The following is a 26,635-nucleotide window of genomic DNA, read 5'->3' on the forward strand; positions in this document are numbered from 1 at the left end:
GTATCCTTAGAACCAGAAATGCTGTTAACCAGTCTCTTGCTGAATTATTAACACAAGTGCAATCACTAACACAGTCATATATCCTCTGACATTTTATGCATATAGTATGACCATCAGAAGTGCACAGTAAAATGAATCCCTACTATTTACTTAACTTAAAGAACTGGTGTCTAAACAGTCACAATTTTACAGCATAAGAATACAATTACAAAGGTACAGAAAACATCATTACAGTCAAGAGCATGATAATACAGATACCGCTTGCAGGAATACTGGCTTTACAAAAAGAACAGAAAAAAACATATACATGAGTATTACAGGAACTACGACATAAGTAAATAAATGAAAAAATTAGAATATTCTTAGAAACATTAACTTGAAACATGAACATTAAAAGAAAACATTACAGAATAAATAATGTCTGAACATCTTTCCAAAGTAAAAACAGGTTAGTTTTGAGGATAATGGTATTCCTCACCATAGTGAATGCAGCTTAGTATCAGAAGAAAAAAAATTCTACCAAATTTATCTTAACAGGTAAACACACATGTACAGGAAGAACACAAACACAGAAGGGTACACATAAACATATAGCGGAATAACACATCAGGAAAGGACAGTGGTTGTTTTCAGTGTTACATTTCGTACTGCAGTTATTCTCGGAGATCTTCCTTCTTATTTCAGCATTTGCTCCCACAAATAAAGTCCTATCTATCTCTATTTATACTTTCATATCTTTCTTACCTCATCATTTGTTTCCTCAACATTTGTGTCCAAGAAAATCCTACCTAAACCTGTTGTCACTATTCCCTACTTACATCTGTTCATTTCCTCTTTCAAAATAATTATTCCTCATTGTTCAACACTCTTTGGCCAAACCGGTTTCGTATAGCTTCTCAATGTATTTCTTCCCAACTCAACGTAGCTCATTATATAGCATACCCCCTCTTAAACTAACTTAAATCTAGTGAGCTCAGACACAAACTAGAGAACGAGACAATGCAGCAGCACAAAACAATGAATACAAACAAGAATGACAAACGAAATACAAAGTGGCAAAGCAAGCAGCAGTATATCTAAATTAGCAAATCAAATGCAACATTGCAACTAATATAAGACAACATGCAGCAAACAAAAAAATAAAGAAGTGGTAAAACTGGCTTATCAGAGTAATACAAGGTAAAATTCGACAGGACAATGCCTGACAGATAGCAGCAGCAAATGCAATATCTTATACCCAAACATGAGAAACCCCAAGCAGAAAAAAATATTACAGTAAAGACAGCAATGCAGATAAGGGAAATGTCTATTCACATCTTAATGTCTATATCACATCTTATCACTATAGTGGTGCACCACAACAACATCTAAAAAAAATTACCAAGTCCTTGAAAAGAGAATTATGTATGCAATTCCAGTTACTAGTCCCTGCTCCTTCTTATGCTTCTTTCCTTTCCAAATGCTCTTTTTTTAAGAATGTGGATCATAGAATTATTATTTAATGGATCTGTTGACAGAAAGTGTAACATTAGCATATGTATTTAAAAAAAATTATTTTATAAAACCAATGCTGCAGCGCATCTGGAAACTAAATATCAAATAAAATAAGGAAATATGTACAAAGCAAAGCATAAAAGCATCATTCAGTAGCCATGTGGCATTTCGTAAGTCAGTAAAACTTCTCTCAACTTTCATAGAAAGATACTTGTCATAATCAGGTGTGTAGACATAAGAATATTTCTCATCACTTCATAAGCATTTCAGAAAGTAGCACAAAGTACGAGCTCCAAAGTATAATCATATGTTTCCAAGTAATAGTGTGTCGTGTTTGTGGTGCGTTCTCTTCTGCAGCTATACAAGCGCTTGCAGGAGTGCAGCAAGCTTCAAAGTTGCTGAAGCAGCACGAAGAAAGCTAAAGTCCACACCATATGCCTCTGTTGAATTCTTGTCAAGACATTTAAAGTCGACTAAAATTTCACACACGTAGGATTAAAAAGCAGAAAATAATTATTTAAATAAAAATAAATGTTTAATTTAATGTGTTTTATATTGGTCTAAACAGTGTAAAATAATTTCTCTTGTCTCATACAGATGCCCAGCTCACACACAGAATGTTCTGAAAATTTATGCTTGTGAATTTTTAATAGCTATGAAAATATTTAGTAATAACAAAAAACATATTTATTGCATGAACTTCACGTTTTTTGTTTTAAATCTTACAAGTATTTTATAGCTATTAAAAATGCACAAGCACAGATTTTCTGGATTGTCTGTGTGGGGTAAGGACTCTATACGGGGCTAGAAGAAATATCTTATACTTTTTAGTCCGATATGAAAACGTAGTATAAAAAAATTTGCTTTCATTTAAATAATTATTTACACATTTCTGGAACTATTATCCACTGCCCCAGCCAAATATTAAACTCTTATGCAAGCGTATGTCTGTTTATAACTTCCACGTACCCATAGATATGAATATTGAATACAAGAATTAAAGACGGTCGAGGGCAAGAATATTCGAGTAGTTACGCTGAGGAATTGAAACTGAATTGGCGAAAACTGCTTCTTAACGTAGTACATGCAAATTGCAAAGGAAAGTGGATTACGGCTGAGGAGGAGAAAACATGTTCCGCAGAGGATGAAGTACTCTGAAGCGCCTCTTAAGCTTAGCTTTAAACGGATTCAGATGAGAACTGCAGCAACTGCTTGACTCCTTTCAGGACACAGCTGACGGGCTTCTCAACGCTAGCGTCCATGCATATTTCTACAATACTGGAATTACGTGAGGGAATTGCCAAGCTTTTATTGGTTACGGTCTGTGATTAGTCTTATTTATGGATTCTTCCGTCACTTCTTGATAGAACAATTCCATATTGAGGGTTGAATAACACGTAGGCGGGTTCTTGTTCTACTGATTTTTATTTGTATGAACTAGTTTTCGGCTCATTAGGCCATCTTCAGATAACTAAGGGCTATTTTTTTACAAGGAGCTTGTGTTCTTACGAACCAAACATTCTGGTCTAAGTTACAACGCACTTACATACAATCTTTAGTTGTGGTATTGTCTTTGGAATTATCATACGTGTCTTTTGACTTTTTGTTATGTAAAATTAATATATTCACACCCCAATATAATGTAATATCCCTTATGTGTTTACATTCCTATTTGTAACTCAACTGTAAAAATGTAATATTTGGTATATATTAATGCACAGTTTTTCTAATAACAAAATATAACCCCCAAAGAAAACATCGCTATTGTACAACCAACAATCAGTGTCCAGTGCAAATATTCGCAACAAATACCAAAAAATTGTAATTTTGTAATTATGTGTATTCAAAATAATTCTAATTGTTGTCATACATGGTACTGACAAACCATAAAATGTGATTTATTATGTTAAAGAACAGTTTTACAGACAAAAAGTCAAAAGACCCGTATGGTAATTCCAAAGACAATACCACAACTAAAGATCGTGTGTAAGTGCGTTTTAACTTAGTCCAGAATGTTTGGTTCGTAAGAACACAAACTCCTTGTAAACAATAGCCAGTAATTATCTGAGTGGCTGTGCGGTTCTAGGCGCTTCATTCTGGAACTGTGTGACGGCTACGGTCGCAGGCTCGAATCCTGCCTCGGGCATGGATGTGTGTGATGTCCTTAGGTTAGTTAGGTTTAAGTAGTTCTAAGTTCTATGGGACTGATGACCACAGATGTTAAGTCCCATAGTGCTCAGAGCCATTTTGAACCAAGTAATTATCTGAAGATGGCCTAATAAGCCGAAAACTAGTTTACACAAATAAAAATCAGTATAACAAAAAACCAAGTAAGTGTTATTCAACCCACAGTCTGTGATTAGATTTTAGTCGAAAATTAGTTTTTGCGATGCAACATTTTCAGTAGTACCGACCCTTTTTAAACATACTAATATTTTAGTAATTAATCACCCGTAAAATACTGTTCCTTAAGACATTAGGAACAGCTCTTTACGGTCAGAAATAATACGTAGCTTTTTCTTACTGACATTATCAACAAACACATCGCAGCAACAACTTCAGTTCATACCAACTGTTGAAAATAACAACCACCAGTTTCCATTTATATTGGCTCGGTGAATGTTCGACTAATAGAACCCTACTCTTAGATGAAAAGGTTGGCACAGGAGAGGAATTCGTGGCGGGCCGCATCAAACAAGTAAGAAGAGTACTGACTCACAAAAAAAGAAGAATCCGGCATGTTATACTTGACGACAAATGTTCCATATATTCGAAAACAACATCGGCTGTGCCCAACGGAAGTGTAATATAGTATCTGATCATCCAGTATACGTAAAAGGTTTACCAGACAGGATCAGCAGCACGCTAAGACTGTTCGCAGACGATGCCGTTATCTACACGAAATTATATTCGTAGTAAGATGGCGAAGAAACATATCGACTTGAACAAAATTTGCAGTTGCTGTAATGAATGACATCTCTCTTAAAATGTGGATAATAAATAGTTGATGGTTAGATGAACTCTCTGCCAGGCACTTAATTGTGAATTGCACAGTAATCATGTAGAGGTAGAGACAGAAGTAGTGTAGTAAGAATTTGATAGTCACCGATACAAGATTATTGGAGAACGTCTTGAACATGTTCAAATAACTTACGGAAATGCAGCCGGGTGACGTTGTCGACAACCGCCGACTGAAACAAAATCCACCGTATTTATTTATAGGGCTATTTGCTAACGTAGTTTCTTTAGTCAGAATGGTTATAGTGGAAGACAGATTAGACTTGCGTTGCGCTATCTACCAAATGTGCACTGGGTGAGTAATGAAAATACTGAGGTAGCACCAAAGTCTGCAGCTTTTTTGCCTTACGAAGGGAGAATTTCGAACAGGATTGGTCGTATTTTTCAGGAATATGTTGTGAAGTGTGTGTTTCGATCACTGTCTGAGATCAGGGTCCTTCTAGGTTCCGTAAAGAATGATCTTGGTTTGGGTAAGGCGGATGTCTACTGTGTTCATTGCAGTTGTGGGATGTCATGTACTGGTCAGACTATCAGGGCTGTTGAGGACCTGTGTACTGAGTGAAAGCGGCACACACGTTTACAACAGCAGAATCGCGGAACATTGTCTTGGCAGCGGTCATCCTATGGAGTATAACAACACGGAGAGTGTGACATGCACTTCCAGCTGTTGCGATCGTTTTATTAAGGAAGCTATTGAAATTAAATTAGCAAGCAGCCTTGTAAATAGATACGGTGATTTTTGTTTAAATTCTGCATGGAATTTGCTCTCTAACTTGCCAAAAAAACAGAAGGACAGAGTTTATATTACCTCACCTGTTGATTATTAAATTCACTATCGATAACTTCTGACGTATGTGGTTTGTGATGGCGCTAGTCTTTACAACGTGTGTGTGTGTATGTGTGTGTGTGTGTGTGTTGCTTGCGCAGAGCTTACTTGCTGCAATTTTGTCCTGAAAAGGGTAGGGTGTGCTCCTGTCAGCGGTTGTCGACGACGTCACCCAGCTCCATTCCCATAAGTTATTTGAACATTGTACACGCCGGGAGAAACTAAGACTTCATCTTGAACATGTATTTATGGTAATATTAAGAAACGATTCGAAGGTGGACAGTCACGTAAAACCATTAGTAGGGAGGTTATATGGCAATCGGAGATATGTACATGGTGATGTGAAGGTCGATGGCAGCATGTCATGACCTCACACAAATGTAGGATGCTTTTGGATCAATACCCCTGGGATTTGCAGTAGGATGACAGAGGTTGTAGTAATCTCGAACATTCTATAATAATTAGTACTGGAATACGTTAGTAAATAACTTTTACTTAACTTTGTCCTGCTACTGCGCTCCAGGAACGTAACTAATAACAACTATCTTTCTGGAATACAAATGACTCATTAACAAACATTAACTGGATTATACAACAAGCAAGATAACACAATTCTGGTATTACGTGCGTAATAAATGCGCGAACTAGAGGCTGCGAACCTAGCGAGCTGAAGGCTATTCCAACCTGACTTTGCTCACGATCTGCAGCTGACTCAGCCGGTGCGATCTGCAAGTCTCTGTCCGTGCCATAAGGCGGCGCTGCAAGCGCCAGCGAGTCCAGAGAGCTAGCAAGTGCTGGACCGCTATCATTTATCGTAACCTCTAGCGTGGTGTCTAACGTTGGTGCCACACTAGGTACGTGAACGCAGTATATATACACTACGTGAACTTCAAACCTCAATCGTCAATATCCAAGAGCAGATCGAGCCACTCATGAGAAAATCGACTTTGAAGTTTTTCGACTGTCTTTAATAATCTAAAGTATGATCGATTTTTCTCTACAAGCAGCGTAGCTATGTGGTAGAATGATATCGGCTACCATATAGGGAACACCAGTACGATTCGTGGCGGATGTAAATTTTTAAACAGAGGTGCATATCCCACTACAATTTGCGTGAAGTGTAGAATACATAAAATTGGAAGAAAATCAGTGGCGTTCGAGATTGGTAATCGCTTGTTCGAGTCTCGTTTCGATCATTAATCTTTCGGATTTTTTCTGTTCAGTTCATATACCTGCGCCATTTCATTATAAATTTTATCAAATACATGCTGATTGACACACATTTAATTGTCATTTTTATGAAAAATGCACGTCGTGTTATTTATAATTACATGTTGCCTACAAAAATCCAATTTTCATTTCAAACATAAATTCTGAAGTACCGATCTGAGATTAAAAATAGCTATGGACTGTTTAAATTACATTTTTTTCATCCCTATATACTAGGTTGGTGCATAACCGTATCGCTTTTGTTTTGCATTTCGGTATTCCGGTTGCTACGGATTTGTTTATCGATTGTCATTTTTTATTTGTGCTTCACTATTGCTATTGGAGTTCACATTTTGACATTTTGTCATTTGGAGATAATGAATAGAGCTGTGGACGCATGGAAATGGACTCCCAAGTAGAAAAATCGGAACATGTGCTCCATTTTCTCCTGTTTAAGTTCAGCAGAGCGGCGGAGGCAGTTAGAAATATTTGCGCCATGTATGAGGATAACGGCACTGCACAGAGCACGGCAAGAAAAGGGCTTTCTCGTTTTAAGGAGGTTCGCTGTGACATCACTGACACTCCACGTTCAGGAAAACCTTCAGGGTTTGACGAAGATCGTTTAAGCGCATTAATCCACAGTGATCCACGTCACTGTGCTCGAGGAGTGGCATTTGTGATGAACTCTGATCATTTCAGCATTATTCGACATTTGCATGCAATGGGGAATGTTCAAGAATCGGGTGTATGGATACTGCATGCTGTAAGCCAAAATCACAAAAATGGGTGTGTGGCCACATGTGCATTTCAGCATGCTAGTCATCAATTGGCTCGTGAACAATACCGATCGTTGCTATTCTGTATCGCTACTGGTGACGAGAAAGGGTGTCTTTATGTTAACATAAGGAAAAGAAAGGAATGGTTGAGCCCAAACAACGTAGCAACTCCCCATACAAAAAAGATAATGTTATGCATCTGGTGGAACGTGGAACGTTACGCCGTATGTAGGCGAGCTGATGGGCTGCCTAGAATTGGTACGAATTAAGGTGAATTTGTTGTACGGCTGAACACTAGCGGGCCCAAGGGCTCAGCTCGCGGCGGCAATTCCGACTTCTGATTAGGTGACCGCCACAGGAGGTGCAGAGACAATGTGCGCTTCGCCGACATCGGGTAAATCCCGGAACTGTTAATTTGGATGGCAGATGCTCGCATTGCCTTTGCGCAGAATATGCTCCAGGAAATGGCGGGGTGTCAAACAGTCCTAAGGATGGCCAAATTACAGCTCTTTGAGATAACGACAATTACTCACTTCAAATATTAATGCAATTAAATACGTTTGCAATTTCAGAAAGATGAGGGCATCCAATGACAGAATAATATCTCAATATCTTTAAAACTACAGAAGCTAATATCTCACAGCGGTTAAACATTTTCACAATGACCCTCTGAAGTAGCAACTTTTAATCCCTCCGTGCGATTTCAACAAACGTTATCTCACATGATAGCAATGCACTATAGCTATTATCCCTGAAAGCAACGTATCTGTATATTTTATTTATTGATACACTTCCTATCTTACACGTTTGTCATTATGTAAATGATTGTCAGAACATCTGTTCCCCCATATTTACACAGCTAATGAATACAGCATGAATACCATGCCTCACATATTGTCGTACTTTTGTAGTTATTTAATTAACATTTTCCTTTTTGACAGCATCTTTATTTAAATGTAGATTACCAGTGTTATTAAAAACGATGGTACTTTAAAAGTAGTCATTCGCTTGAATTAGCTGACACCACTATTGTAAAGAGTGCCAAAAGACGCTTCTGTCAAGCAGGCATAAATAATTGTCTTAATAATACTGAAGGACAATCTGTTGTCATTTATCATAAGGACACTTGCGCAAGGATACTGCCTTATTTACCCACGAACGAACTATTACTTATATTTATCGTGAATGATCTCAGTGTAACTTAATTTTCATGACATGTCTTTATTTAAATACTGTTGTAATATATTAATTTAGTTCGGGAAGTAGTCAACTTGAATAAAATCGTGTGTGTAGACCTTGAGAGCGAAGTATTTTTGGTGGGGATGGCCTTCAGTCTGTGAGAGTTGGACAGTGGTGTAACATTGCTGGAGTCAAGTGGAGGCTGAGAATTTTCCAGTGAAAAGCTCAAGGGAGTGATTCTGGACACTTTATGTCGATTTCTAGAAGAGGTTCAAAATGGCTCTGAGCACTATGGGACATCTGAGGTCATCTGTCCCCTAGAACTTAGAAGTACTCAATCCCAACTAACCTAAGGACGTCACACACATCCAAGTCCGAGGCAGGATTCGAACCCGCAACCGTAGCGGTCGTGTGGTTCCACACTGAAGCGCCTAGAACCGCTCGGCCACATCGGTCCGCTCTTGAAAAGGGAAGACCTGTCTGCGGTGACGTGCGTGACTCGATCGCGGATGTATTTGATTCTGCGCTGTGGACTGCCGCTATCGTACTTCTGAATGGATTTGATATTTTGAGAGAGCTGCATCTGTTCCAGAATTACACTAACTTTTCCTGCTTGATTTACGGAACTGAGAATAGACACAGTAACAGATATCTTCGTACCGCGTGTGTTCATTTGTGAACCACCATGTTGAACACTGAACTATTTTGAGTTGATTAATCTCCAGTGTATTGTGATCACGAAATGGACTTAGTTTCCGAAAGTCTGTGAGGTCTATTTAGTTTCGAGATTTTGCTACCATTCTCGGAACGCTCTCAACGTAGCTTTACTGTGTCTGATAAGGGTATTTGCTGTCTGTAATTTAACTGAACGTCGTAGGAAAACTTCCCGTTTGTTTCAGATGTCGTTTCTTGGACAAATATTTTCAGTATAATTCTCTGTCGTCTTCATCAGTCACAGACGTTAGAATGGAACAACTTTTGTTAAATTATTCGTTTATGTTTTATTTTATATTTCCTTGTATTTTATTAACTCGCAATTCTAGCCAGTGCATAGACCGTTTGACTGCAGGATCAATGCAACAAGTTAGTATTTGCAGAGAATTAGCTGCGGGGCATGAAAGCAGACGTGAGTGGCTCGACGGACTACATCAAGCTGTTCTTTTCAATCAGAGCCGTGTACAACTGCAGTACCTAAAGTACGAGTAACCGCAAGTAATGACGCAGCTGGTTTGTTCATGTTGACTGCTGTTTGGGAAGAGCAAGTACCACTCAGCAGCAGTAACAGGTAATGACGCAAACAGCGTCGGTGTAGTGAACTACGAATTGCTTCTCCTAGGTGCAACCATCACTGCTGCCTTTTATCGCCAACGACTAAAACGTCTTGCAGACGCAGTCCGAAAACAATGACCAGGAAGACTGCGTGAAGTGATGCCACTCCACAATGACGCCCGCCCGTTTTCTGATAGACTGACAAAAAACACTGTGCAAGAGTTGGGTTGGGAAGTCATACCGCACCTGCCTCATTAACCTGACCTTGCGCCCTCAGATTTTCACCTTTTCCGGTCTATATCGAATAAGGAACTTCCTTCCCGGATGAAAATGAGCTCCGAACATGGCTCCACGATTTCTTCGCCTCAAGACCACGTAATTTCTAAGTCGGGGAATCGAAAAGTTACCCCAACGTTGGCAGACTGTTGTTATTAGTGAAGGAGAATATGTTATAGATGACAAAAGTCTCTGCTATGTGTATCTGTTGTGTTTATTAAATTTATGATACGCTACGAACTTAATGCATCAACCCAATACTTTACGTTTCACGAAAATACTCATGGAATATCCATCTTTGTTTAAAATTTTACCATACCCAGGAAGCTCATCCGAATAACGGTCTTCATTGAAAGTATTAAAATGAATCGGAAAAATTAAAAGTCGATTTTCTGGAGCATTTTTGAAAGTTCCGTCGAACTGCTTGGGGATTTTGATATCTGATTTCTGAACTTCACATACCATAAATATTTTAAAAAATCCTATTGACGTAAGGTCGTTGTTAGGTCTGTTGGAAGTGTTCTGGGAAAGTGTTGACTGTGTAAAATGAAACTGCATACAAAGCACTAGTGTAACCAATTCTAGGCTCTTGTCCCAATGTTAGGTTCCATATCAAGTAGGCATTACAATAGCCACAGAATGAATTCATGAATGCGCTTCTGGGACCGTAATAGGCCGCTGTAGTCCATTCAGAAGTGTAGCAGAAAAGCTCGTAGTGCTTAAATGCCAATCTTTACAAGAAATACGACGTAGGTCTCTTGAATCCTTGCTAGTTAATTATTCCATAGAACGCTTGAACGATTTTTTATCGAAGTCACGTGGAACTAGTCAGTGTACAGATTATACACATGCATGATTAGTTTTGACGTCAAAGAGCGTATACATTTTTCACTTCTACTTTGTTTCTCTGAATTGCATGTTAATTGATCATTAGATGAATTTTTTGCAACAATCAATGCTCTCCTATAAATGGTTTTGTACCTATGGCAGGAATTTACGAACAAGGGATTCTTTGACACCTTTCTATAAAAATGAGTAACATTATGATCTGGAACGACTTTTTAATACCTACTTTTATGAGTTTGCTTTTGTGAGACATCGCTACTGGTGTCTGTAGCCGGCCGGTCTGGCCGTACGGTTCTAGGCGCTTCAGTCTGGAACCGCGTGCCCGATACGGTTGGTTCAAATGGCTCTGAGCACTAAGGGAATTAACATCTATGTTCATCACTCTCCTAGAACTTAGAACTACTTAAACCTAACTGACCTAAGGACAGCACACAACACCCAGTCATCACGAGGCAGAGAAAATCCCTGACCTCGCCGGGAATCGAGCTACGGTCGCAGGTTCGAATCCTGCCTCGGGCATGGATGTGTGTGATGTCCTTAGGTTAGTTAAGTTTAAGTAGTTCTAAGTACTAGGGGACTATTAAGTCCCATAGTGCTCAGAGCCATTTGAAATTTTTTGGTGTTTGTACTTTCGAAAACATCTTTTCAGGGTTGAATTTAAACGATTTTGAGACCTTAGACAATTTCGTATTTAATTTGCAATTTCGATTAAGTTATTCCCAACTTCCGTTCGTTGATTCTCTTGAAAACACTTGCATTTTTTTACTTCTAATATATCTACATCTATACTCCGCGAGCCACCTTACGGTGTGTGGCGGAGGGTACTTATTGTACCACTATCTGATCCCCCCTTCCCTGTTCCATTCACGAATTGTGCGTGGGAAGAACGACTGGTTGTAAGTCTCCGTATTTGCTCTAATTTCTCGGATCTTTTCGTTGTGATCATTACGCGAGATATATGTGGGCGGTAGTAATATGTTGCCCATCTCTTCCCGGAATGTGCTCTCTCGTAATTTCGATAATAAACCTCTCCGTATTGCGTAACACCTTTCTTGAAGTGTCCGCCACTGGAGCTTGTTCAGCATCTCCGTAACGCTCTCGCGCTGACTAAATGTCCCCATGACGAATCGCGCTGCTTTTCGCTGGATCATGTCTATCTCTCCTATTAATCCAACCTGGTAAGGGTCCCATACTGATGAGCAATACTCAAGAATCGGACGAACAAGCGTTTTGTAAGCTACTTCTTTCGTCGATGAGTCACATTTTCTTAGAATGCTTCCTATGAATCTCAACCTGGCGCCTGCTTTTCCCACTATTTGTTTTATGTGATCATTCCACTTCAGATCGCTCCGGATAGTAACTCCTAAGTATTTTACGGTCGTTACCGCTTCCAATGATTTACCACCTATGGCATAATCGTACTGGAATGGATTTCTGCCCCTATGTATGCGCATTATATTACATTTATCTACGTTTAGGGAAAGCTGCCAGCTGTCGCACCATGCATTAATCCTCTGCAGGTCTTCCTGGAGTACGTACGAGTCTTCTGATGTTGCTACTTTCTTGTAGACAACCGTGTCATCTGCAAATAGCCTCACGGAGCTACCGATGTTGTCAACTAAGTCATTTATGTATATTGTAAACAATAAAGGTCCTATCACGCTTCCTTGCGGTACTCCCGAAATTACCTCTACATCTGCAGATTTTGAACCGTTAAGAATGACATGTTGTGTTCTTTCTTCTAGGAAATCCTGAATCCAATAACAAACCTGGTCCGATATTCCGTAAGCTCGTATTTTTTTCACTAAACGTAAGTGCGGAACCGTATCAAATGCCTTCCTGAAGTCCGGGAATACGGCATCAATCTGCTCGCCAGTGTCTACGGCACTGTGAATTTCTTGGGCAAATAGGGCGAGCTGAGTTTCACATGATCTCTGTTTGCGGAATCCATGTTGGTTATGATGAAGGAGATTTGTATTATCTAAGAATCTTCAGTAGAACAGCAGTTTGCGGTTTTTCCATATCTGATTGTACTGTTACTTTTTAGAAAAAATGATGTGAAACTTCAACATATTTTTACAGCTATATCACATATTTCTCTGTCTGTATTTCTTACTACATGTCACTTACCGATGCTATTCTTGTAGCTACCTTTGTTGCTCTGTTGACCAACAGGGTCATGCCGAAACTGAGAACTAACGATGCTACTTGTTACATTTATGATACTTCTGTTTATTTTTGTGTCCAACTGAAATTGGTGTGAAGAATATTCGACGTCAGTAAAATATCTGGACTCTCCCTCAATGTCTCCGATTTTGAACATTACTGAAAATCTCTGGAACCACCTGGCACCCCTCTCGCCGAATATCAATATAACGTGTCCGACCAGAGAGAGTTATGCCAAAAATGGGATCTCATGTTCCCTACATACAGAGCGTTCTCGAGTTGGTAAAGCGCACTTTGTTGGAACGAAGATGGTTCATATACAGATGCATACAAAATGTTAACATCCACCTTTCATCCGAAATTCCGCTCCCATTTTACTGCAAATGTAAATAGCATCTATGATTCAACGGGTTACAGGTTAGCAAAAATGTAGGTTCACGTATCGACACAGAAAAACTAATTACAAAGAGAATCTGTTTCTCACTATATTTATTTTCGACGCAAAACCGCAGTAGTGCTACAGTTCTACAGTTACTGAGAAAAACTTTGGACTGGGTTACGTTTGACACGGTGTATTCATCATTTCCAAATTCCAAATTTTCGAAATGCATCTGGCAATCCCCCCACTCCGCCAGAGATTTCACGAATCGCTGCTCCAGCTGTCGTTACCTGCTCTCGCCATAAAGATAATTTTATCACTGCTTGCCTCAGTTTCATTAACTTTTTAATCTTGGGTTGAGATCTGCTCCATCCACTAAATAAGTGCTGTGCTCACGAGTCCGCCGAGGTTGCCTCAATAATTTTTCAACCCGCGAGATTTCTTTCGGAGTGGCCGTACGCCGAGAGCGTTTTAATTTCAATGTCGCCGCCACCCCCACCCCAGCCCTGCGACCGGCGCAGCTGGCGACCGGTAATCTTGCTAATGGCGGGACTGCGCGCTCCCCAGACTCGGGGGAAGTCCCGTGGCGCAGGGCAGCCAACCGTCTGGCTGACTATCCAATCCTGTAGCACGTTCGGCTGCTACAGAACTTCTCTTACTGCAAACCCGAGTATATCTTCCACAGTGCATGCCTTACATGGCGTCGTTGAAGTCCTTGAGTTCAGCAGGTCACATTGCAGTAACTGTTGTTGTTCAGATTACTAAAACTAACTTTTGAGTAACACTTTTATACATTAAACTAAGCTAGGCTAGTTTAATTTAATAAGGCAGAGACTATTGCTGTGTACCTGGTAACTATGCTTTTTTTATCACAATCTTGTTCTAAATATTTTGATAGTACTAATTTACCAACTATTTGCACTATGCCTTTGTTCTTTTAGATATTGGAGAGTTTAAATCGCATTTTAGAAGTGAGCTTGATTTCAGTAATGATTTTATTTACTTACTTATTTGTTATTTACCAAGTCAGGGCCTTAACACCCTCTCTTGCATCTGACCATGAGCAACATATACCAAAGATATTACTAAACCTTTCCAATAATAATAATAATAATAATAATAGTATTAAATACACAGATAACAACAATAATAAATAATAATAATAGTAATGATAACTGACAATAATAATAGTAGTAGTAGAAATAGTAGTAATAAGTAAGTTCATATGGTATAAATGGCTGGCGACAGTGGCACATTTGTGTAAGAGCACATTAACACCCTAACTTTTGGCACTATGTGGATTTATTGCTTTTTTTTAACTTTTTTTTCTTTATTGTGATTTCATTCTCCTGCCCCACATGGGCAGTGGTGGGCTGGCAGTGGCACAATCCGCCGCTCTTCAGCCGAGTGACATTACAGTTAATAGGAGGAGGAACTATATATACACAGAGTGAAGCGAAATTCGCTTCACAGCACGACTCCTCACATGCCAGCGATAAAATGAAGTCTCTTACAATATTTCATCTGGCAAGTACATATGGCAGAAAAAGAATGTTAGAGAGTGACAATATGACAACACTGTAACCACATGTCTGGTAACTACCTCTGGCAGTACATATGAGTTGTGCTGTACAATTAGTGCAGTGGAAAGAGTTTTGGGTTAGCATGCAGAAAGTTGATGGTTCGATCCTCAGTTGGGGCGCATTTTTTTTATTTGCTAGTTTCATTCTGATATTTCATACAGTAATATACACCACTTCTTAGGTCACATTTATCCTAAATTTACAACATTTTTAACGCTGGCTGGCTGGGGTGGCCGTGCGGTTCTAGGCACTACAGTCTGGAACCTCGCGACCGCTACAGTCGCAGGTTCGAATCCTACCTCAGGCATGGATGTGTGTGATGTCCGTAGGTTAGTTAGGTTTAAGTAGTTCTAAGTTCTAGGGGACTGATGACCTCAGAAGTTAAATCCCATAGTGCTCAGAGCCATTTGAACCATTTTTTAAATCTGAACATAACAAAAAAATGTTCAAATGTGTGTGAATTCCTAAGGGACCAAACTGCTGAGGTCATCGGTCCCTAGACTTACACACTACTTAAACTAACTTATGCTAAGAGCAACACACATGCCCACACCCGAGGGAGGATTCAAACCTCCAGCGGGAGGGGCCACGCAGTCCATGACATGGTGCCTTGAATGACGCTGTCACTTCATGTGGCGAACATAACAAATCCGTGGTTAGACAAATAAGAAGTAGGCAGTTGAAACAAATGACCTGTCGTAGGAGAGACTAACTACAAAAACAATATCAATTTCGATATGCTAATGATGATAGCAGAGCACAATAACACAACATCTGCTTGTCATTTATACTACATGTAATATGAGCGCTCAGATATCGCACATTAGCAACCAGTGACAATAATAATGTCTATATTAATGACCGCGTGACCTTCACAACAGAATACGTTGTCCTCAGAATAACAGATGCCCAAAGCAACCCCCCCCCTGCATGTCCAAACGTTGCGCAATCCGCCGAATCATACAGCTTTGGACCCTGAGCAGCAAAACTGCGTACATAGCAACAAGAGCAGCATGAACACAAGCTATCAGTTCTTCCACGTTCATTGGTGGAGTAGAGTATACTTGCTCGCTCAGGTATCCCCACAGGACTAAATCCAGGGGATGTAGGTCAAGCGAACATGGTGGCCATAAAACCAGACCTCCACGACCGGGCTATTTCCGTGGAAATGTTCTGTCCAAATACTGTCACACATTAATTCCAGAGTGTGGAAGTGCACCATCATGTTGGAACCATATACTCTGCCAAACATGTAGTTGAACATCTCCCAGTACGTCCCGACATCAAATATGGTGTGGCAGGAAGACCCCTCAATGCACCACATAATGATCAACAGGAAGCACTGCTGGCAAAAATTGGTCTCAGAGTAAGGGGAACTTTAAGTTCATGGTTGGGAGCCAGTATTACTCCACATCATTCGCACCACCTCTGACATCGAATCAGAAACCTTGGTGGAGGAAATCACCCGCGATGACATCAAGGATGTGATAGCAAATGGTGCTCCAAACAAGTCGTCTGGGATGGATGGTCTCCCTGTCGAATTTTACTGGGCTTTCAAGGATTTTATGGCGCCACAGCTGACTGTGATGTTCCAAGAACTGTTGACAACAGCCGCCATTGCTCCGCCATCATTTGGTCAAGGCATTATCACCCCAATTCACAAGCCTAGCTTTACTCGGTGCTGACTACAAGATATTTGCATGTATTTTGGCGACACGATGTCGTCGGATCCTTCCGAGTATAATATCCATGGATAAACGACGCCGCATGGACCCGTCAATGCCCAGACAGCCACTGGTGACGGTCGAAATGTGATTTCTCCAATAGCTACGTGCAGTCTCCGTACAGCATTAGTGGCTGTTGATTTTGACATTGCTTTTGATCCGGTACGACATGGTTACCTCTTTGCTGTCACAGAGCTGGTAGGCTTCCCGGCATCCTTCACTAGTGCCTTACAACGCCTCTACTCCAGCGCCCACTCCCTTGCGCAGGTTTATGGTCGTATCACCGGACCAGTACCGATCCGCTGTTTCTTAAGTCAAGAATGCCCACTACCGAAGCTTCTCTGCGCTCTCGCTCTGGACCCACTTATTGGGAGTCTCGTGACGCACTTGTCATGATTCACCCGGCGGCAATAGACGTTCAGCTGTCGTGCCTATGCAGACGGTCTGTTGCTGCTGTTATGATCACGGAAAGAGACCACACGCGTACTTGACCTGATCTCCAAATACAGGGACGAGGTAGGCAGTGTTTTGAGTGTTGCCTGATCTAAGACGACACCAATTTTCTGCGGACTCGCTCGAAAAGAACTGGCGCCTCTACCTTGCGTTGGGAGATTCCGGTACCTTGGTATCGTCGCACCGCAGTAGTCCACTTCCGGCACCCACTCAACGTCAGCTGCACGGCCGTTCGGCAACATCGCCTCCATTGCCTTTATGCTTTGCAACATTCGGCATATCTGAACATGCATGTAGTTACCAAGCTGGTATACATAGTACAGGTCCTTCCCATGTTGCCAGCGATTGGTTGCACCCTGCAGTCAGCGCTGTGTTACTTCGTGATGGCTGGTAATATTTTTAAGGTCAAATATGAGATACTCACCCTCGTCCATAAAGCCGAGGGACTTGGACTCACCATCGTCCAGTGTCGCGTGGCCGAACAGCATGAACGAGCAAGGGCCGGGCACAGGGAAGGCACTCACTCTTGGACATTAACGCCGGCCTCTGTCTCCCTGCTGGTGTCAGTAGGACATATTGCGCATCTACTTGCGCATCTGTCTGCAGAGCCTTCCATGCATGCGCCCCACATGTCGAAAGGATTTCTAAATTCAAATACTGCATTGCGTACCTTGCAACAGTGTTGAGATCAAGTAGCCTTAAAGGAGGTGAACGGCAGTGTGGCGCAACCTTAGTCAGACAAACCTCCCGACGCAGTCTGAGCGACAACGTATCACGTCTCCTGCGGAAAATTCGCCACCAACCAGCATCTGCATGCGATTGGTTTAACGGACTCTCCTTTATGATACACCAGTCACTCAGTGGACGATGACAACCCCTTTGCCTGACCTGCGCCAGTGTTCGTGAAGTCTGGACATTGGGGCCGCCAATGGTCGCCTGTTTTCTCCGCGACCCTCCATCCGGGGTCAATTCTCACGCTTTCAATATGGTTCAAATGGCTCTGAGCACTATGGATGGGACTTAATATCTGAGGTCATCAGTCCCCTAGAACTTAGAACTGCCTAAACCTAACTAACCTAAGGACATCACACACATCCATGCCCGAGGCAGGATTCGAACCTGCGACCGTAGCGGTCGCGTGGTTCCGGACTGAAGCAGCTAGAACCGCTCGGCCACTCCGGCCGGCTCTTATGCTTTCATTCGCCCAGAGAACGTATATTTCCCTGTAGCCAAGACGCATGCGACAGTCTGGGTCAAAGAATGGACACTCTTGTACCTTTATGGAGTCAGGGACAAATCGTGCCTCGGTCTTTGAACGCTCCTACAGAATGAGCACGCGGTGACTGAACGACGTCCGACCTATAGCGTTTATTTCCCCAACTACTTCCGTGGTGTTTCTGGGGTTTCGAGCGACCCCCGCTCAGTTGAAACGTGCCTAGCGTGGTTGGCTGGACTGCTCTCGAGGTGCACTGTTAATATCCCCTTCACGTTGCTTCAGTCCCCGGGTGGGTGCAACGCCTTGTGCTTGTTTTCCTTTCCCATCTCCCCTACCCAGCACTGCTGCGTTACACGATGAAAATTCATGGTTACAGCTAAGTATCTCCTTTCTTGACTGTCCCTTGTTGTAGTCTTCCAGTTGACTGGTGGTGTTGGGTACGCCGTGACCAGAACTCGTGTGGTCGACCCCTGCCAACTCCGCCACCCGTTCACCATCGAACTGGAGGTGACCTACACGTACTCATATCCCATCATCCCTACCTGCCGTCTGCTTGTAGGGAGTACCCAGGAGTAGACATATACACAGATCACACATTAGTAGTGATGAAGACTAGGTTGAAGCTTAAGAGATTAGTCAATAAGAAACAATACGCAAAGAAGTTCTCTAAGACTATAGATACTGCGATAAGGAGTAGCTCAGTAGGCATTTCACTTAAAGAGAAATGGACGTCTCTAAAAAGGGCAATCACAGTAGTTGCAAAGAAAAACGTAAGTACGAGGAAGGTAACTGCAAAGAAACCGTGGGTAACGGAGGAAGTACTTCAGTTGATCGATGATATAAGGAAGACCTGTCCATTGTGATAGAAGAAGAAACAGGGGTCGATAAGAAAGACATAAGGTATCTAGTATTAGATTCAGGATTTAAAAGAGCTTTGGAAGACTTAAGATCAAATAAGGCAGAAGGGATAGATAAAATTCCATCAGAATTTCCAAAATCACTGGGAGAAGTGGCAACAAAACGACTATTCACGTGTAGAACGTATGAGTCTGGTGATACACCATCTGACTTTCGGAAAAAATATCATCCACGCAATTTCGAAGAACGCAAGAGCTGACAAGTGCGAGAATTATCGCACAATCAGCTTAACAGCTCATGCATCTAACAAAAATAATATACAGAAGAATGGAAAAGAAAGTCGAGGATGTGTTAGACGACGATCTGTTTGGATTTAGGAGAGGTCGGGGCACCAGAGAGGCACTTCTGACGTTGCGATTGATAATCGAAGCAAGACTAAAGAAAAAACAAGACACATTCATAAGATAAAATGTTTGAAATTCTGAGAATAAAATGTGTAAGCGCAGGGAAATATGGGTATTATACAATATGTACAAGAGACAAGAGGAAACAATAAAACTGGAACACCAAGAACGAAGTGCTCAGATTAAAACTGAGTAACACAGGGACGTAGTCCTTCGCCCCCACTGTTCAATCTATACATCGAGGAAGCAATGACGGAAATAAAAGAAAGGTTCAGGAGTGGAATTAAAATTCAGAGTGAAAGAATATCAATGATATGATTCGTTGATGTCATTGCTATCCTCAGCGGAAATGAAGAAGAATTACAGGATCTGTTGAATGGAATGAAAAGTCTAATGAGTACAAAATATGGATTTAGAATAAATCAAAGAAAGACGAAATAATGAGAAGTAGCAGAAATGAGAATAGCGAAAAACGTAACATCAGGATTGGTGATCACGAAGTAGATGAAGTTAAAGAATTCTACTACCTTGGCAGCAAAATAACACATGACGGACAGAGCAAGGAGGACATAAAAAGCAGACTAGCACTGGCAAAAAGGGCATTTCTGGCCAAGAGAAGTCTACTAATATCAAACATAGGCCTTATTTTGCGAAAGAAATTTGTGATAATATTCGTTTGGAGCACAGCATTGTATTAAACATGGGCTATAGGAAACACGGAACAGAGGAGAATTAAAGAATTAAGATGTGGTGCTACAGGCGAGTGATGAAAATTAGGTGCATTGATAACATAAGGAATGAGACGATTCTGCGTAGAACCAGAGAGAACACTAATGTATGGAAAACACTGGCAACAAGAACGAACAAGATGATAGGACATTTGTTAAGACATCAGGTAATATCTACTATGTGGCTAGAGAGAGCTGTAGAGAGTAAAAACTGTAGAGGAAATCAGAGACTGAAATACATTCAGCAAATATCTGAGGACGTACGTTGCAGGTGCTACTCTGGGATGAAGAGGTTGGCACAGGACAGGAATTCGTGGCGGGCCGCTTCAAACCAATCAGAAGACTGATGACTCAAAAAAAAAGAGCCTTAGTCTCTTAACGTTGTGAAGTGATATTAATAAACAGACATCACAGACAGCGTGTTAATGTAATGGTGCCTCACCTTGCTGGGAAAACGATCCTCAATTCCCCTTCCTGCATCAATGTTCCATCTTGTGCAGCAGCATATGTCCTATTGCAGTTCTCTCTATGAAAATAAAGAACCAAACACATTACATGGATTGTGCGGAGAGAATTCTGCGGGCTATGGAAAGAGGTAAATGGTGTGCTGTTTAGATATGTCCACCACAACACAGTGCTATACAGTCGTGAAATATTATAATCTGACAGTACTAGAATGAATCTTAACCAAATAAATTAGTTTTGAGAATTAACGTGAAGATGCTCTTTAGTGGAGTAGCTGAAAATGTCAATGAAAACATCGTAATTTACTCTTCACTTTCACTACATTACTCACATGACATTTGATACGCTCAGGCAGTTTAGTTGACTGTGTGTACACCTGTGTCTTTGACTCCTTTCTGTACTCATGTTAAATCTTTGAAGTTTTGTGTGGATATTATTTTGTTCCTAGTATTATAATGATTTTGTACCATTTTTTTGAGAGAGAAGATGTATTGGTAACAGCAAAGGGCATAATGTCAAAACTATCAAGTTTTTTAAACACATCTCTGCATGGTGTTTTAGTACTAATTTCTAATATACTTTTTGTAATATATAATGTATTCTGGAAATGTTATCTTTGAAAGTTTTGCTTCCTCGAAGAACTCATTCTCTTGTTTCATTATTGAATGTAAATATATTAATGCCTTCACTGTGCCTCATTTATACTTGTAACAACGCGCACTGCAACTGAAGCTAAAAGTACGTGCTTCATGAAGTTTGCAATGCGGTTATTATATATCAGGTGACGATAGATTTGCAGTCACAAAGACTAAACAATATCTGTCATGTATTTAATTGTTTGAATGAATTACAGTTACAGATTCTGTCGTTCTGTGAGATATACTGAATTCTTTCTGATGAGTCAAGTCAAAATTTAACAGTACTCCATTTTTATTTACTCATCTGTTGATATTTTCAGATATTCCATAGCTGCCTTTTCAGTAAGGTGACTAACTGTTTCCTACTTTCAGTATCATCAAGCAAAAATATAACATATTAATGAGTAAAATTTTCCCTTCCTCTTTGTGAGCGTACCGAAAATTAAAAAATTTTTCACCAGATCCATTTAATTTTATTGCTTAAGAGTCGCCAGTAGTGATTCTGTAAGCATTTTGAATATGTAATCCTTTTCGACATTTAAACTATTATAACTTGCTGTACTCTGGACTAGACAAGCAATGTAACACTTGTTACGTAACTAGATAATGCCAGTTCGAACAAACATACTAGATTTAAATTTTTTTCAAGCTGAAAGGCTTCATTCACTATAAGGTCATAAATTACGTTTATGACTGCTAATTTACTATTTTCTTTGCAAATCTGGTTAATCTGTAAGCAGCTGATCATTTTCTCAATTGCTGAAAGACCTGCTCTTTCCTGGCGAATATAAGAGAAACAATTTGCAAAAAATGAATTTTTATATACTTTTGATTTGCTCGGAAACAGATAAATGTTTCCTCCAAATAAGAAGTAATTTTTATTGTTTTAGTTTACTTCAACAAATCAATTGACGAAATAATATTCTATTGTTTCCAAGAAAATGGCGAAACGTAATTATGTTTTATGTTTACAGGTCTGCCCTATATTCGTCTGATCCCAAAGGTGACGGCAGTGGCCGGTGAGACCCTGAGGCTAAAGTGCCCCGTCGCAGGATACCCCATCGAAGAGATTCGCTGGGAACGAAGTGAGTACTTACTACCTGCTGCACGCGCTCTGTCTGTGTGGAAGAATGCACGTGGTCCGTGAAGTGACGCTCAGCCCTCGTGTAACCGGGAATGTTGTCGTGATGGAGAATCCACTCCTCTTGTCGTCATAAGGCAGGCAATCTTCCTGCTGCAGTGCTCTGTACAACGGTTTTAGCGCTAGAGAACAGTGATGTTGGTACGTGCACTAAATCGTGATGGGCTATCCCCATCACATGGAAAGAAACAATACAAAATTGTTTCTATCAACTGTTTTGCTTTCTTAAGGCTTGTTGACGGAGCACTCTTCGCCAGCTCCGTTGTTTGGATTCTGGGTCGTACACATATGGCTCCCGCTACTGATTTACCGAAAGGACATGTAAATGGATGTTCGCACGTTTCTCTCTCGCCCTCATAACTGCAAAATTAACCATCAGGTGAAGCAGTATTTGCAGAAAAAGGCATGGTGACTTAATTGATGGGTCCACACAAACGGCAGTTGGTCAAACTGATTGGAACTAGTGAGTAGTAGAGGTAACTATCAGGAAAACCCCTCACTGATACTCATCTAACTACTTGCTAATTTTCTAGCTAACTTTGGATCCCCTTAACACTCATCCTAAGAGAAGCAGCAAACAGACTTTGGATTTCACCCCTCACAGCACAGCGGACCAATTGACAGGAGTGGGGGAAAGAAATACAGTAGGGGAAGAATGGGTAGCTCTGAGGGATGAAGTAGTGAAGGCAGCAGAGGATCAAGTAGGTAAAAAGACGAGGGCTAATAGAAATCCTTGGGTAACAGAAGAAATATTGAATTTAATTGATGAAAGGAGAAAATATAAAAATGCAGTAAATGAAGCAGGCAAAAAGGAATACAAACGTCTCAAAAATGAGATCGATAGGAAGTGCAAAATGGCTAAGCAGGGATGGCTAGAGGACAAATGTAAGGATGTAGAGGCTTGTCTCACTAGGGGTAAGATAGATACTGCCTACAGGAAAATTAAAGAGACCTTTGGAGAGAAGAGAACCACTTGTATGAATATCAAGAGCTCAGATGGCAACCCAGTTCTAAGCAAAGAAAGGAAGGCAGAAAGGTGGAAGGAGTATATAGAGGGTTTATACAAGGGCGATGTACTTGAGGACAATATTATGGAAATGGAAGAGGATGTAGATGAAGATGAAATGGGAGATAAGATACTGCGTGAAGAGTTTGACAGAGCACTGAAAGACCTGAGTCGAAACAAGGCCCCGGGAGTAGACAACATTCCATTAGAACTACTGATGGCCTTGGGAGAGCCAGTCATGACAAAACTCTACCATCTGGTGAGCAAGATGCATGAGACAGGCGAAATACCCACAGACTTCAAGAAGAATATAATAATTCCAATCCCAAAGAAAGCAGGTGTTGACAGATGTGAAAATTACCGAACTATCAGTTTAATAAGTCACAGGTGCAAAATACTAACGCGAATTCTTTACAGACGAATGGAAAAACTGGTAGAAGCGGACCTCGGGGAAGATCAGTTTGGATTCCGTAGAAATGTTGGAACACGTGAGGCAATACTAACCTTACGACTTATCTTAGAAGAAAGATTAAGAAAGGGCAAACCCGCGTTTCTAGCATTTGTAGACTTAGAGAAAGCTTTTGACAACGTTAACTAGAATACTCTCTTTCAAATTCTGAAGGTGGCAGGGGTAAAATACAGGGAGCGAAAGGCTATTTACAATTTGTACAGAAACCAGATGGCAGTTATAAGAGTTGAGGGACATGAAAGGGAAGCAGTGGTTGGGAAATGAGTGAGACAGGGTTGTAGCCTATCCCCGATGTTATTCAATCTGTATATTGAGCAAGCAGTAAAGGAAACAAAAGAAAAATTCGGAGTAGGTATTAAAATTCATGGAGAAGAAGTAAAAACTTTGAGGTTCGCCGATGACATTGTAATTCTGTCAGAGACAGCAAAGGACTTGGAAGAGCAGTTGAACGGAATGGACAGTGTCTTGAAAGGAGGATATAAGATGAACATCAACAAAAGCAAAACGAGGATAATGGAATGTAGTCAAATTAAATCGGGTGATGCTGAGGGGATTAGATTAGGAAATGAGACACTTAAAGTAGTAAAGGAGTTTTGCTATTTAGGGAGTAAAATAACTGATGATGGTCGAAGTAGAGAGGATATAAAATGTAGACTGGCAATGGGAAGGAAATCGTTTCTGAAGAAGAGAAATTTGTTAACATCGAGTATAGATTTAAGTGTCAGGAAGTCGTTTCTGAAAGTATTTGTATGGAGTGTAGCCATGTATGGAAGTGAAACATGGACGATAACCAGTTTGGACAAGAAGAGAATAGAAGCTTTTGAAATGTGGTGCTACAGAAGAATGCTGAATATAAGGTGGGTAGATCACGTAACTAATGAGGAGGTATTGAATAGGATTGGGGAGAAGAGAAGTTTGTGGCACAACTTGACTAGAAGAACGGATCGGTTGGTAGGACATGTTTTGAGGCATCAAGGGATCACAAATTTAGCATTGGAGGGCAGCGTGGAGGGTAAAAATCGTAGAGGGAGACCAAGAGATCAATACACTAAGCAGATTCAGAAGGATGTAGGTTGCAGTAGGTACTGGGAGATGAAGAAGCTTGCACAGGATAGAGTAGCATGGAGAGCTGCATCAAACCAGTCTCAGGACTGAAGACCACAACAACAACAGCACAGCGGAATGTCGACAATATTCTACGCCTTGTTTCGTTGCCCTTCATGGCAAGCCATCCTGGGCTTACATTTCAGCACACTGCGAAAGTTTCTACTGCTTGTCTTCATGCTTTATCTTGAGTACAAAAAGTCGTCGGATCTCTCACCAAATGAGCACGTTCGGAGCGTTATGAGCAGGGCCCTCCAACTAGCTCGAGGTTCTGAAGATCTAAAACACCAGTTCGGCTGAATTTGGCACGATATCCTTCAGGAGGACGTCCAACAATTATATCAGTCAATGCCAGGCCGAATAAATGGATGCATAAGGATGAGAGGTGGACCAACACGTTATTGACTTTCTCATAATGTTAAGTTCTTCCTCTTAAATAAATCATCCTTTTTTACTTAGAGAGTACTCAGTATGTTCTTGTCTATATTCCTTATCTCACCGGTTTCTGCTTTCCTGTTCTGAGTCAGACGCTGAGATGTTGCCGCCCTTTTGGCACTATGTGTCTGTGAGTTTCGTTCTGATGGATATCCATTTCTTGATCTAAATCTGTCATGTCAGCTCGTTGTTATTGTTGTGGTCTTCAGTCCAGAGATTGGTTTGATGCAGCTCTCCATGCTGCTCAATCCTGTGCAAGCATCTTCATCTCCCAGTACCTACTGCAACCTACATCCTTCTGAATCTGTTTAGTGTATTCATCTCTTGGCCTCCCTCTACGATTTTTACCCTCCGCGCTGCCCTCCAACACTCAATTGGTGATCCTTCGATGCCTCAGAACATGTCCTACCAACCGATCCCTTCTTCTAGTCAAGTTGTGCCACAAACTCCTCTTCTCCCAAATTCTATTCAATACCTCTTCATTAGTTATGTGATCTACCCGTATAATCTCTCTTCTGTAGCACTACATTTCGAAAGCTTCTATTCTCTTTTTGTTTAAACTATTTATCGTCCATGTTCCACTTCCATGCATGGCTACACTCCATATAAATACTTTCAGAAACGACTTCCTGACACTTAAATCTATACTTGATGTTAACAAACTTCTCTTCTTCGGAAACGCTTTCTTGGCATTGCCAGACTACATTTTATATCCTCTCTACTTCGACCATCATCAGTTATTTTGCTCCCCAAATAGCAAAACTCATTTACTACTTTAAGCGTCTCATTCCCTAATCTAATACCCTCAGCATCACCCGATTTATTCCGATCACATTCCATTATCCTCGTTTTGCGTTTGTTGATGTTCATCTTATAACCTCCTTTCAAGAGACTGTCCATTCCGTTCAGCTGCTCTTCCAGGTCCTTTGCTGTCTCTGACAGAATTACAATGTCATCAGCGAACCTTAAAATT

The 26,635-nt window shown here is 40.8% G+C and overlaps 1 protein-coding gene across 1 annotated transcript in view; it reads left to right on the forward strand.

Moving 5' to 3' along the window:
• Positions 1–26,635, forward strand: part of LOC124795618 (Down syndrome cell adhesion molecule-like protein Dscam2) — a 594,927-nt gene that overhangs the window by 325,214 nt on the left and 243,078 nt on the right. The window contains exon 4 of the mRNA XM_047259690.1: positions 22,482–22,592. Within this exon, the coding sequence (XP_047115646.1) occupies positions 22,482–22,592 (111 nt within the window). The remainder of the gene's footprint in view (positions 1–22,481; positions 22,593–26,635) is intronic.

Source organism: Schistocerca piceifrons, chromosome 4 (genome assembly GCF_021461385.2).
Source record: "Schistocerca piceifrons isolate TAMUIC-IGC-003096 chromosome 4, iqSchPice1.1, whole genome shotgun sequence".
Taxonomy (NCBI): Eukaryota; Metazoa; Arthropoda; class Insecta; order Orthoptera; family Acrididae; genus Schistocerca; species Schistocerca piceifrons.